Source organism: Colossoma macropomum, unplaced genomic scaffold (assembly GCF_904425465.1).
Source record: "Colossoma macropomum unplaced genomic scaffold, Colossoma_macropomum, whole genome shotgun sequence".
Classification (NCBI taxonomy): domain Eukaryota; kingdom Metazoa; phylum Chordata; class Actinopteri; order Characiformes; family Serrasalmidae; genus Colossoma; species Colossoma macropomum.
In genome coordinates, this window is record NW_023494786.1 from 22,483,200 (window position 1) to 22,498,255 (window position 15,056).

At 37.0% G+C, this 15,056-nt stretch overlaps 1 protein-coding gene across 1 annotated transcript; it reads left to right on the plus strand.

Moving 5' to 3' along the window:
* The first annotated feature begins 2,397 nt into the window (after positions 1 to 2,397).
* si:dkey-24p1.7 (sialic acid-binding Ig-like lectin 8) lies at positions 2,398 to 14,835 on the plus strand. Its single transcript, XM_036564080.1, has 8 exons — positions 2,398 to 2,553; positions 3,343 to 3,438; positions 5,463 to 5,762; positions 8,991 to 9,251; positions 9,376 to 9,432; positions 11,428 to 11,545; positions 12,687 to 12,759; positions 13,978 to 14,835. The coding sequence occupies exons 2-8, from the start codon at positions 3,375 to 3,377 to the stop codon at positions 14,368 to 14,370; spliced, it is 1,266 nt and encodes a 421-aa protein (XP_036419973.1). The 5' UTR covers positions 2,398 to 2,553; positions 3,343 to 3,374; the 3' UTR covers positions 14,371 to 14,835.
* Positions 14,836 to 15,056: the final 221 nt, after the last annotated feature.

A 15,056-nucleotide genomic window follows, 5' to 3' on the forward strand; every position in this document is an offset into this window, starting at 1 on the left:
TACTGATAATGCTGCTCCATTCTTTTGCTAAAACTGTTCACTAGAGAAGTGATCTATCATGATGAAATAGTTCCTACTTTCTTCGTTTCCTGCAGCAACGGCCTTATCAGCTTAAACAAAACAGTACAGAGTGAAATACCATATTAGGAAGGCATGTCCCTAAGCTAGCTGAGCATTTTCACTTGATGATGGGTGGAGGTGGTGGGGGGGTGAAACATGATTTTCATCTTTTAAATCAGGGGTCTCAAACTCAAATTACCAGGGAGAAAACCTTCCAAAGGGGACTGGTTGAAAAAAATGTAGGTGAAAAACATTTTTCAATGTATTTATTAATACATTTAACAGTTAAATTAAACAGGACTCTTTTTCTGACAGCTGCCATTATGTTTCTGCTGAACACCAGTGAAGCGTTTTAAAACTAAATCTGCATTCTCAGTGGATTCATTTCATAATTACACTTATTTCTTAATTCTGACGTGCTATATCTAATACTGTCATGAACAAATGTATGAAGGCAGATATAATTAACTACTGGTCTAAATTAAAATAATAGCTAAGTTAGTTAAAGCTAAATTACAGCCATGTCTGCTCAGTGTGCAGTATTCATGCTGTGCCGGGTCTTCATCTGAATGGCTTCTCTTGCAGACAGAGGTCTATTTTTCCTTTCAGAATGTAAGCATTGGCCTAAGGTCATTTTGTATAGCTTATCTTAGGTAACCAGTCAGAAAGTCAGGTGGATAAAGCAAACCTATCAGAAGTAAATATTTAGCTGTAGAAAATTCATTATAATGTGACGCGCTGGATGGAGCTTTACGGGCCTGGTAGTTTGAGACCCCTGTTTTTTAATGGTATGATAAGATGACGCATGCTTAATATGTCCAAGATATGACAAGATAAAAAAGGTCAATTCTTATTTCAGGTTGAATTTAATGAAAACTTTCAGCTAAAAATCAAATTGGCAGAGACATGTTTGGAGTTTAAATTTTGCTTTTTTAGTTTAGAACTAAAGTGGTGAGGAAACATTGCTAACAAACACTAGAATGTAATCGTCATGTAAATAGTCCAAATTGTTCCTGTAAGAATACAATCCCAAAACCGTTAACATGCTCAAACTACATCCAGGTCTTCATTAAGGTTACTCAGACTTGTTGATGTGGTTTAGAGCACAGTGGGACTTTAAAAATAAACTAAGCTGTGGGCAGTCACTTCACACGACATGATTCATATTCACCAGCCACTTCAGGAGTAGGCGTGCTGATCTAGAATCAGTATTAGTGATAGTGACAGTCATAAATACGGAGGAATCTGATCCAAGATCAGTCCTGCTTTGTGAATACTAGTCCTGGTGTTGCCTGAAATGGCTGCCTGAGGTTTTGCTCATTTTCATAGATCAGTTAGTCATCCTGTGCTATAAACCACATTAGCAAGTGTGTGTGACCTGTGTGACTATTGAGTTCTAGTGTCTGTTAGCAACTAAACTAATGAAGCAAAATCTGGACTCCAAACATGTCTTGGCTGATCGACTACATCTGGGTTAAGTGGAAAACTGGAAAAAAGTTTGATTTTCTATCAAAAACTATTCCTCTTCAACACAAAGAAAAGTTGAAGAGGAATGTGACTGAGAACACTGTAAGTACATTGGAGTATGTATAATCAAAAAGACACACTTCCTCATTCTGCTGTCAGGTGGAGCAATGTTTATGAGTGTCTTTTGGTGGCACCTCTTAAGCCCACTGATACACAATGTATCTGGAACCCCAAAGGCATCCAAAAATGCTTTAGTTGTAGTTGCAGCCTGTTGCAGCTTGTGTGAATCATTGGATGAAGTGAAGCATCACAACTACTACAACTACACACAATAGACACAATAGAAAATGTATGGACAGTATAAACTCAACAAATTATGTGCGCAGACCAAATAATAATGCTATTCTGTACACTGCTCCGTGGACTGCTGTGCACCTGTTCAAATACAGTAATGCAAGATACAAAATATAGATCAATGTAAGTATAAAGCAGGCAGTCATTTTCATAGCATTATTCCTGAGCATGACGATATCAGGAGAGATATTGTAACTTTATCTCAATGCATTGCCACTTATTCAGGTGTGGTGTCACTCACAAACAATAAAAGTGCATTTGTTCTGCTGATACTTAATACCTGATATTGTCCATTTCTAAACTGTAAGAAAGAAACTAGTCTTTTGGGGAAGCATGAGCTTTGACTCTGTACACACTTCTTTGTGTTGAGAGACAAGTGTATGTATCTTAAAGGCCACGGTGATAAAGGATTTGCTCTCGTTCTGAAACATGCGCATACAAACGAGGAGCCAGTTCAGTTATTCTGATGTGTCACACTCTAGTGAGCGCTCTGTGCAGGATGTTGTAAGCAAACTTGTGCAAGGAAATGGTACGAAGTACATTAAAAGTGGAAGTGGGAAGAGGGTTGTGAAAACAAAACAGCCTGTGACAAAATAATAAAAAAAAACAAAAAACACCAGTGGTCAAAATCAAAGAGTCCCTGGGAGAGGAAGACGTGAAAAGAAGAAAGTGGTAAGTTTTAAGTTTGTTTTTTAAATAGCTGGCTGTCTTTGTTGTCTAGAAATGCTGTATACAAGAAAGCAAATAGCATATAACATTGGTGTTTGATTAGTTAGCTGCTGTCATCTTCCAGAACACTACAGAAGCAATAGGCGTTGATAGTATGGATGATATGGTACCTCTTTTTCTTTTGTGATATTGATGCCAATATTCAAACCTTGAATATTGAAGCTGATCCAAACCAAAACTGGTTGATCTGATTTTTCTTTTTTATAAACTCCTAAGCTTTGAATTGAACTGTTTTTAAATGCCACACTTCACTTAAGACGGGCAGCAAAAAATAAGCTATCAAGCTCAAATTACTCAAACAACCCCACGGGAAGAAACACACAGCTAACAACATCATATCATACAATGTGGATGGATGTGGATGGATTTCAGGATTCGTTACAGGATTGGATTGAATTACATTTTTTCTGTTGCCAATATTTCTGCTAATTTTGGCCTGTTGCCAATAACCATCAATATTCATATGCCATCTCTAGTTGTTAGTCTGTTATATCATGGCCTCAAACTTTAGGTAACAGTTCTTGTGTATAAAATACTGCATGGAGTTAACTAAAGATTGTGTAAGTATTGTTCTAGGAACTGGTCTAGTGACGAAATCTCTTCTGAAGCATACGTACTACACTTTATAATGTAATATTAAGAATATTTCTCATGAAACCCTTGAAAATTGTAGAACCTACACATGGACTGTGTGGGAATGAGTTTGTATATGTTTATTTGCAATATGTGCAGATCAGGCTTTGGGCTGAATTGAATGGTGAGAGATGAGGACACAGATAACAGTGTACGTGTTGCTCCTCATGCTATTACAAAAGGCCACGTGCCACGGTATGTGCTCTTCTGTACTACAACCTGTTTTATTATATTTCATAATGCTGTTTGTAAACTCTGTGCACAAAATGTACTTTTTTCTTTGAGAATGCAATAGATGTTGTTCTGAGCTCTGTTCTTACCACGGTTTGAATTGGGGGTGGGGGGCAGGCCCTCCTAAAAGAGAGACAAAATTGACTGAATTGAAGGATTTTCTTAACTAAAAGTTGAATTTTTTGACAACATGACCCTCACATGAGGTGACTGTCTTCTTCTCTAAGTTTTCATCATGTTGCATTAGATTCCTCTCCCTGGATAAACTGTAAACACACCCAGCTCAATTCCTAATGTAACTGTACAATGTAGGACACTGATCTGCGTCACTCCGGTTTAAAACTGGAGAAAGTTAAGCTTGAGTTCATCTCAAATTGCTGGGAAACTTTATATTCAAAGAAGTTAGCAGCAGCCATGAACACAGGGAAAATAGATGCGGTAAGCCGCCATGACCAACAGATGTGATTTTATTAGCAAAGAGTTTTTATTTATTGCTGTTTGTGAACATTCGAGGGGTATGTTCACATGAGCTGACCGTGATAATCGGCCTCGGGTGAAATGACATGTTTTGTTGATTCTCTAAGTCACAGTAAGTTAACACATCCTCTACAGGGAACACAATTCTGTACAGTTTCATGTATTATTACTGTTCAATTGCTGAGTTTAACAATGTGGCCTGTGGAAATGGTTATGGCACATTTTATGTGTTCCCAATATGTTAAACTCAGCAAATAAATAGAAATTGTGCACTAAAATGTGTGGCACAATGCCATATTTAAGACTGTTCCCTGTGGAGGATGTGTTAACTTTTTTATTTTTACTACAAAACGTCATTCGACTGGGGTCGTTCAAACTTCTTCATGTGACTGTATTTACCCATTTGTCTCGTTGTAATCTAGTTTTACTGTTTTTTGGGACCAGAAAACCTAAATCATTTTTTCACTACATAATGAATATATTTTAATTCATTAACTGAGAAAAGGTAGGCTATTAGACCTGCTTGTCTTGTCTTTTTGACAGCTACCAAGTACATATATATTGTTTATATTGATACAGGCACCAAGTTAAATCATGCCTGTCTAGTAAAACCTGTGAAAAAACTACAGAGGTAAACTTCACAAAAATATATTGTGAAAACACTATTCAACAATTTAAAGGTCACCTCACAGCCAGATTTTCCACCAGGGGACCCCTAAGACCTCCACAATTCTAACCCTGGTTCTCACTGACAGTAAGTCCTTACACTTTTTCTTCTTTTCAGAGGAACAGCAAAACCTAAATGCCACCCGTAGTTCCGTTGGGGAACTGCAGTTCCTCGTGTGTGTGCTGTCATCCCATGTGCTTTTACTGATCCTGGAACCAACAAAATCAATAAAGAACTGTGGTATAAATGTTCTGATAAAAGCTGTGAGAATTCAACATTTACAGAGATAAAGGATGAGGAATTTAAAAGACGGCTAACATTTCTGAAATCAGATCCATTAAAGAAGAATTGCACGATGATCACTGATCTGATAAGCAGTAATGACACAGGCTATTACCAATTCAGACCAAAAGACAAACCACAGTATCCTCCTATTAAAGTCACAATTAAAGGAATTACTTTCCCATTTAATTTTTCACTCAATGTCCTCTAATTTTCAACAGAGCCACCTGTATTACACTGTATGTCGTACATTTCCATCTGCATTAAATGCTCTCTTGCTGTTGCCAAGCAAGTAACAAACATAGGGATGTAGATGTAATTTAATATCATGGGGTTGTTAAACAGGTAACTTACACAAAAACACTAGAGTCTTATCGGGTGCCATTTGTTTCCCTGATATTGTCATTGAGAGTTAGGATCTATTCATGTAAGGGGCTACTTAATAATGGTTTTAGGCAAACTTTTCAAAACCTGAATATTGCAGGTTTATTTAATTAAACTTGAAGACAAAAATGCAAAGAAATAATTTCTAGTATTTATTTGACCTGCTTTATCTCTGCAGAGAAGCCTGAGATATATGTTCCATCTCTAACTGATGGAGAACAGGCCACTCTGAACTGCTCAGCTCCAGCTCCGTGTCCCAGGGCTCAGTCGCAAATAACGTGGAGGGTGAGGAAGATGGGACGAAACATCACTAGTCTATGCATTGACAGTGCTACAATGATTGTGACCCCAGGCAATGGTACCATAACCTTGATGCTGACCTTCACCCCCTCATTTGAGCTGCATGACGCTGATGTCGAGTGTGTTGTGAACTGTGGGAATATTACCACCAACACAAATAAGACTTTAGTAGTGCAATGTGAGTTACAGTTACTTCTAATGGCTATTAATATTAGCAAAAGTACACTCTTAACATAAAGGTTCCTAAATGGTGTAATGTTTTAGATGTACAGTGCTAGAAAAAATCAACAACTTTGATTTGTATAGAACAGGGGTCAGCGAAACAAATGTTAAGAACAGCCTTTTTGTCCATTCAACAAAAATCAAACCACCCTGGGAGCCACAACATTTTATGTCTATTTTACAGTCTTGGTTGTAAATATGTCTCTTTATGTCCTAATGTCCTAGTATGGGCTAATTTTTTTATTTTAATTTAAAAATATTAGCTCAGCTATAGCCTCTTTTCTCACATCTCCAGCTGGCTACTTTTGAAGTGAAATAATTTCTTGTAAAATGTTTCTCAACATCTGAATTTTTACAAGGCTGAAGTCATGTTCTCATTCACCAGCTTCCTTTTCTAATTTTCCCATTTCACCTGAATGTCCCTGCTGCACCATTTAAAGTGGAACAGGAAAATTCTAACAAGAAGCTGCTGAACGAGAAGCTGATTTCAGCTTTTGCATTTTTTTAGTGTTTGACAGTATGAATGCAAATAAGTCATTTCGTTTCCAAATTGTTGATGTTTGTCTAAAATGTCTCTCTTTGCTTTGTCATTAGCTGCTAGCTAGACGAGATTGTTTTCAGCATTGCTATGGTGACCATCAATCTGTGTGCCAATATTCAGGGTTAAAGGGTGAATTAGCAGTTATATATTAGCTTCAGTGTTTAAAACCATTTATTGCTAAACCTGTGTTGAACGATCAGTGGAGCTTTATTTTGCTGCAAAGGAGGATTATTTTATTTTTACCTAAAAATCGAATTCTGCTGTGGAGCCGCAACAGAGCAGTAAAAGAGCCGCATGTGGCTCCAGAGATGCATGTTGCCGACCCCTCGAACCTTTACACAAGCAGGATCAATGGAGGCTCTTTAAATTCTAAAAGGGTTCTTCACACACACATCTCATTTTCCAAAACAAATGAGATATCGTCCACTGGAAGGCTCGTTATGAAAAAATATTATGGCACTGCTCCAAGGAACCTTTATTTTACGAATGTATACAAAGGGAAGGACCATTTGGATCACTATCAGAACAAAATCTTGGAAGTTTTCACTGAAAGTCGCCTTTTACATTATATGAACATTTCATGAAGAATAGATTAACAGAAATAGTCAAAAATGACTTTGTAATACAACAGTTACATTAAAGCAATAGTTCAGTTTACCCAGTTTTGCATTTATCCCAGATGAAGTTGATCAGCCAAGACATTCCTGGTACCCAATCTTTAGTTTAATGCTAGAGCTATGAGGCTAATGCTGCCAAGAAACATTAGAAGTCAATACAAATCTTTTTCTTAAATACATCCCCAAAACTACTCTCAGCCTGCTTAAACCACATCCACGTCTTCATTAAGGTCACATGGATTTGCCAGTGTTATTTAGAGCACAGTATGACTTGCTGTGAACTATAAAAATTAACAAAACTTCACTATCTAGCTGAAAACTGGGCACAGCCACTTTAGATAGTTGTGCCAAATTCCAGTTACCCCTTCCTGTGTGCACATCACACAGGCATATGGATGGTGCAGTTATATGTTTGTAACTGTAATGCACATATATACTTATAAATGAAACATTAAAAATAAGTTCAGAAAACAATAGAAATAACAAATGTAATCAAGCATCCGTGTACCTGTGTGAGGTGCATGCACAACGAGTCGGATTCTGCAGGGGAGTCAGAATATGGCACAGCGTCTGATGTCAAAAGTGGCTACGTTTAGCCACACGGCTAAGTTTTATTCATTTTTGTAATTCACAGTTGGTCATACTCTGTCCTAAACCACATCGACAAACCCACAACAAACCATCCTAAACCTGTGCAACCTTACTGAAGACCTGGATGAGGTTTGAGAGAAGTTTTGGGGATGCATTTACAGAAAAGATTTGAGTGTCTATTTTCTATTGAGTCTTTGATAACAATGTTAGCCACATAACTCCAGTGTTATACTGAAGAAGCAAACTTCTGACACCCGATAGCAGGGGCACTTTAACCTGCTCATGCCCTGGGGCTACAGGTGGTCGTGGGCCCTATGGGCCTGTTAAAATCCATAAAATTAGTATAACTCAACAAGCCACAACCGAGTTCCTGCCTGGCTGATGTGGACAAATAACATCAGATTTAGTAAGCATGGAAAGATGTAGTCACTTGGATGACTACATTGTTGGCAGAACAAGGCAACCGCACACCAACAATACACAGCATCCAAATATTCAAAACCTTTGTTTTAAGGTCAACACACCCACCACCGCTGCCATCAGCAACATCCTGCACTGCCATCATCTTTCCATTATTACATTATTGTAAACCCTGAACCAGACCACTATAAACGCTGCAGCAGTTAACTGTCAAATATAGGAAGCCAGTTTTAGCTTCATACTTTTTCTTTTAGCTTAGAAACAGCAAGCTTGTGAAGTTAGTCAGCTCATGCTTTAATAATAATAAAACTTTAATAATTCCTCATTTCTTAGTGTCCCTCTCAAACTACACTGTTGCAGAAGAAGACGCCAGTCAGTCAAATGTTAACATGGAATTCTGACTATGGGTGCTAACCGGTGAGCTTGCTGATGTTGATTCCATGGATAGTGAACTCAAAAAAATATTTTGGGAATTTTTAAGACAAAAGTGTGCAGCTTTTGTTTGAGCTCATTTCATACATTTTCTAGTAGTACCTGGTTCTAACTTTCGAGTCAAATACATCCGTTAGTGCCACCAATCAACACCAGAGCTAATGTCTTGAATAAATTCAGCTAATCAACAGGCATAGATGAGTGATGTGTATAAAAATACTCATTAGTGTATGTGTGTGGATGGCTGGAAGGGAAAAAAATGTAACTACTAAAAATACACAAATTAGAGGCCCTGAATCACTAGGGCATTAGCTCTTGCACTGAGTTGCCCCTGCAGATATGTCTTGGCTGATCAGTTATATTTGGGTATGTGGAAAACTGAAAGTTCGATTTTTTGCTAAACTAATCCATTAATGTGCATTAATGCTAGGAATGTTTATTCCTTCTCCTTTAAAGTTATCATTTTGGAAACAAAAGGCTTTGTTCTGCCAGTGTTGATTTGTTTAGACCAGTCCTTATTGACCAAACATGATTTATAACCCTTATGTGAGTCTAAAGCTTTTTCTTACATTGGCTTTTGAAGATATAAAAAATCCAAGAATCACAGTTAACGCTACAGTGAAGGAAGGAGCTACAATAAGTCTGAACTGCAGTGCTGAGAGTCACCCACCATCATTAAAAATCTCCTGGAGTTTTGGAAGAACCAGAGTTGAACCTAAGAACAAGACTGTGCAAGAAATCCTCATCATAACCAATGTTAGCAGTGAAGATGTGGGGGAATACGTGTGTGAAGTACAGCATTTCAATAAGAATCTGACAACCTCTATTAACATCACCCTGAACTGTGAGTGTGTTATTGTATTGCCATTACTGACATCTACGCACCCTAGACTTAAAACTCATATGTTATGAAAATAATGTAATATTCTGAGTCTTTTTAAAGTGATAGAACTTTACTTTCTTTTTAGCCCACTCTGTAGGTCCAACTGGGAAGAACGATGGACAGAAAGATCAAAACTCCCAAGGTACTGTTGCACAAGAACCACAAATATAATATAAAACAGCTCTGGTTCTGAAGGTCCATTAAAAATGGATAAGTTCTCTGTTCAAACACATCCATTAAACCTCATAAATAACAGATGAGATGAACCAGACATGTTTAAACAGTGAACTCACCAAACTGTGTTGGACACTGGGACCTCTAGGTTCAGAATTAAAAAAAGCCCTGATGTATCTGAATTGTATATACATTAGGGCTGTAAATGATAATTAATGATAATCAAAGAATTTATCACAAATAATTGCATTAATTAGTGTAATTCATCGCAATGAACTGCACTTGTCTGATTTGTTCTAATGCAACCCTAAAGACTTACAAAGCAGTGTATTTTTATAGCTATTTGAGTGGACAAAATAAGCTTCATAAGAATGTATTTGTTACTTTATTAATTTCACTTGAACCTGAACACAAAATCTCATGACATTAAGGTAAACTTGAAAATACATAATACTTGAATGTAGTTTCCAAATCTCATCGTTGATGTAATTTGGTAAGACATTTGGTCAAGTATTTTCAGTTTAGTAAAGTGATTTCAGCTGCTACAAAGAGTTAGCATGCAAACATGACTTGTAATTTGCTTACAATGATTAAAGAATTGACATGTAAACAGTTCTCAGAGGAACAGTCCTTAGGCATGTCCTCGCTATGTTTTCATGTCAGCTGAAGGGCCCACTAAGTTTGATCAGAAGGTCCACAACATATTCAGTAGTGTTCCAGTCATGCAAATGAGTTTCTCTCCAGGCAACCAGGTTATTTACTTTTTTAAGTTAAAATATAAAACTGAAAGTCATGTTAAAATAAGTCAAGGTATAGGACTCTGCATAGGATTCTACTGCGCATAGGAACTGAGATGTGAGGCACTATTGAGGAACTGAGGCACTATTCTTCTCTTTCTGATGTGTTCTTTGTCTAAAATAAGCTGGTAGACCTCAAAAGTGAGATGTCTGATCTAAATGCAAAGCAATACAGATGAAGTCATCAACATAACATAATGACATTACACATAATAAAGGGAATTAGAAACTAACTGTTAATGACTGAAAAGTAAAAGTGTTCAAAAGCAGTTAAAGTTTCCTTTATTCACAAACATACTTAAGCAGAAAATAAAGTACACACATTTTAGCTTAAGTACATGTAACTGAGTAAATACAACTAGCACCTCCCTACTTGCTTTGTAAATAGATGATTTTAAATTTAGTTAAAGCCTGTATTCCAGTATTATTTAACCATAAAATTGCAACTGAATGACAAACTGACTGGTGTTGATCTGACCAGATACTTTAACCAGTCTGAGAATAACTCAGGTTCCCCATGGTGACCATAGCAGCAGTCTTTTGTGATTCAAACATGCTGTACTTCGCTAAGAAAACCATCCAAAAGAAGCAGAACAAAGAGAAGACATACTCAACAGGAGTGGCCTTTACTTCATTTTCTTGCTTAAAGAAAGAAGTGAAGAAGGGCCAATATAATTCAGTCTCTTTTTTAAGAGCCCAGGAGAAGCCCATGTAAATGAAACCCAAACTGCGGTGTACGTTATTCAAGTGGTGAGGCAGTTTATTTAGCCTGATACCCTGGTTTGACCTTGACCTGAATCCATAGTATTTGTTTTTTTATAATCATACTGAGTATTGACTGTGCACATCGTCGCTGTCAGAGCAAAATCTCCAAAAATGGGAAAAGGACATTCATAGCTTTCAGTGTAAGTTAATGTTACAAGATTTTATTCCAAGCGATTTTGCACCATTTTTATGTGTCTGTTCATTATGAAATTGTGCCACAATAAAAAGGCAACTGGTATCATTTTGAAATTCTTAAAAAAAAAAAAAAGAAAAACAATAAAAATTGAACTACCAAGTTTTGTTTTTACAACAGTGTTAAATGTTGCCAAGAAGGTCTGTAGTTGTCAATGCTAGATATACAAGTAGAAAATACTTAACAAATACATATTTTTCTCTTCAAGTTGCCCACAGTGACGACAACAAGGTGACCCTAAGGACAATCCTTGCATTTTTGGTAGGAGCAGCTAGTACAGCAATCATTGTCTGTGTTGTACTGTGCTGTGTGTGCATGTGCCAAAGGTAAAGTATAATTTACTTTCTTTAATCACTTTCTATAAATGAAAACTGATTTTAGATGAGATTTTATAGATTTTGATCTGTGACCCTCAGGCCAGGTGATTGTTTACTGTTGTCACCATGGTGACATTTTGTGCTAAAGAGATAATGAAGAGTGGAAAATACTTCAGAAATTATACTTTGTTATGAAAGTTTGCATTCCTGCAGGACCCACTACAGCATCTTGCAATGGGGGTTAATTTTCAGAGGCATGTGCCAGAGTGGGTGGCTTACCAGCCCAGTAGGGGTGGGAGTAGAACAGCACATACGTGTGGAGAAATCCCACAAGCTAATGAACAACCTAAATGATATGATACCAATCACATAATATTCAGCATGGATAAATAATATCTAAAAGCAAAACAACAAAAATTAATAAACTTGTTTTAAATAATTGTAAAGCAACTAATTACATGAACAACACATCAACTGCTTTCTTGTAGGCTACAGAAATGGCAGAACCTTCAGGTAGTCAGACAGCCACAGCTGTGGAAAGTGCTCTTAATAAGGAGTATGAGACAATAAAGCCAACTAAAGACAAGTCTAATATGTCATTTTCAGTTGTGACCACTGCAATTGGGAGCGGGACAACATATTTAGGTTATGGGTGGGAGTGAGTCAAATGGTGCAGATTTTCTGCAGGAGTGGGATGAAATCTTGTGGGAGGGACTTAATAAAGGTTCTGTGCAGACCTCTACTTTATTATACGTTGTTCATCTTCCTACACCATTTGACCACAGCTGCTGCCCTTTACGCTGTGTGAAAATTTCATGATAAATGAACTTGGACTAACATCTCATGAAATTAAATTACAGTAAGAGTAAAAAGGTTTTGGCCTTCTCCTGTAAAGCTTCCACTCTGGAGTTTTTTTTTTTTCTTGAACATTGACAATACACAAACATTTGTGTCTGTGTGTTTGTGTGTGTGTGTAATGAAAGATATTACTATAGGCTATTTATAAAGCAGTCCTCCATGACCATGATCCCTGATATTGAAGATGTTAGCAAAAAAGTACATGTTAAAGAAAATAAATATGGGTCACAAATCACATATGGTTTTTACACAATGATGCTCATAGCAGTTCCACACAAATGTTCTCTTGCAGATGCAGAACTCTCAAAGCAACAGATGGAAACGCAAACATTAAATTGGAGACTGTTAAAATTCAGCAAAGCCAAGTAAGACTTCCATTTCATGGAAATTTTTAAAATGAACTTAGGAACTATAAAAATGACCCTGAGAGTAACCACCGCTTCCATAACATTATTGCTGTCCAAAGAAAACCATCTCCATTTTTGTCTATTTTATTTGTTTTTTATTTTGTCTATTTATTGTTTGACCATGACAGCTGTCCTTTACCCTGTGTGAACATTTCATGATAAATAATAAAATGTCCACATTAATTTACATTAAAAGTTAACAACATTTTTGCCTTCTCCTCTAAAATTTCTATTTCGATGATTCTTTGGACAGCGACAGTATATTAAATGCTTTTTAAATGAAGGCAGAGAACGTGTAGACATGAAGTGATTAAATCTTATTGAAATAAACATATTTTCTGAATAGGAGCTCTGCTGGAGACATAATTTCATGACAAAAATAGTGCACAGTCACAACTTATCAAGGCATAGAAAGGAAATCCTAAAGCATGACCACGTCTCATAGAGGCCTGTGAACAAGATGTGCCCACAGCTTAATTATCAGAATGTAATTATCTCTAGTTCCCATGTCTCACTTAGTCTTGGCCAAGACTTAAAGCAGCATTATCTAGCAATACTGAGTAGGGAGAAAAAAGAAAACACTAAAATAAGGTGTGCGTGTGCTGCTGCGAATCACCCTGTAAAGCCTGAAATTATCATTTAAAAGTCAGATTTGCTGGGAGATTTATAGACCACGTCATACATCTTTATGTATTAAGGTAATACTCACAGGCTTGAAAAGAAGGTCTGACTCAATGTTCAGGCCTCAAATGCAAAATCAACCTTATACTGATGAAGATATGATGACAATAATAGATCGTTCGCTTACTTCCTTGGAGGACATGTCCTTTCCCAAGTTTTGACTTGAGTTCTCTTTGAATACTCTTCCAATGCACTCGCAAAAGTCAGATTCATTCACTTGTGGGGTTTCAAAGCACAACCAATGTTACTAAATGTTCTTCTAAATGTTGCAATTACATATTTGCACCAGAGAGGTCTCCAAATCCCCAAACCTTACATAGTGTTGCTTTAATTATCCCATTCCATTGCCTGTCTAAGTCATGGCTGTGACTTAACTATCTTGTTCCTACACCTCATTAAGTCATGGCTGTGACTTAATTAGCTAATAATTAAATAAGATGTTAAAAAAGGAACCTTGTTGACTTACAAATTGCTTCATGTTTTTGACCTATGGAGGCTGATGCAGACAATGTAGGAGCAAATGAACAGACCCCACTTCAAAAACGGCGTTCTGAAGAGGCGAAGTCCACCGGAAGTGGTGAACTGGAAGAGGAGGATACACCAAGAGAAGACAGGAATTTAGGATTGGACGAGGCAGCAGGAGAAGAAGCAACAAAAGAAGTGGACTATGCCTGTATTGACTACTCCCTTCTACAGAAGAGACAGGCTGAGGCCCAAAAGCCAAAGAGTGAAGACACAGAATATGCAGAGATCCAGATAAAGAAGCAGGCTGAAGGAGAGGGAGATGAACTCTTGCAGGATGGAATGGATCAGAGTGCCTCCAGGCTAGAGGAGGGGGTAGAGAGTCAGGAGCAGGAGGGAGAGGTAGAGGTAGAGGTGGAAGTTTAATGTGTTATGCGTTAAAGTGAAGAATGCATTTTATCATTATATTAAGCATTAAGACATATTATGATTATTTTTATAAGTACATTTATAGAACAATGTATTGGGGAAAAAACCTCAATTAAGCTGTTCAGAGTTTAGGTGTAATCACACATAAATGAATTCATTGTAGTCAAAATTGACTGTCATCATGTAAAAGCAGAAGATTTAGTGGTTAGTCTTCATATGGTACTAGTCAAACATTTGGACACACTTGATTGTACATTTTCATATCTTAAAGATGTAGCTTTAAAGATTTAGAAGTAGTTTTCAACGTAAGTGAAATTTAGAGTTGAGAAACAGAATAGGAACCATATTTGAACCAGCTGGAACCAATCATTAGTGTCCAATTGGTAACTTCTTTGTGTTTCTTATTAAAGCAATAAGCTACAAAAAGCCGTGGTTACTGTGATTTTATCACGGGGAATGGTGTTCTTAAACTCGCCTTCCCTGTGATAAAATCACAGTAATGCCCAGCCTCAAGTGACTTATTGCTTTTATAAAATGGTGGCCAATGTGAAATGTGATAAGAAACACATTTTTTTTTCAGAAAATAATGTATTATTAATAATAATCGACATAAACAAGTATTCCACCAAGAAATGTAGTTCCATTAAAGTATGGAATCGTTGCCATGTAACCATGGACTGCTG

Bases quoted from the DNA above. Each gene is read 5' to 3' on its own strand.
- si:dkey-24p1.7 (XM_036564080.1), top strand. From the start codon at position 3,375: ATGAGGACACAGATAACAGTGTACGTGTTGCTCCTCATGCTATTACAA. The intron at 5,763-8,990 runs GTGAGTTACAGT...TGGCTTTTGAAG, and splicing joins TAAGACTTTAGTAGTGCAAT to ATATAAAAAATCCAAGAATC. The intron at 9,433-11,427 runs GTACTGTTGCAC...TTTCTCTTCAAG, and splicing joins GAAAGATCAAAACTCCCAAG to TTGCCCACAGTGACGACAAC.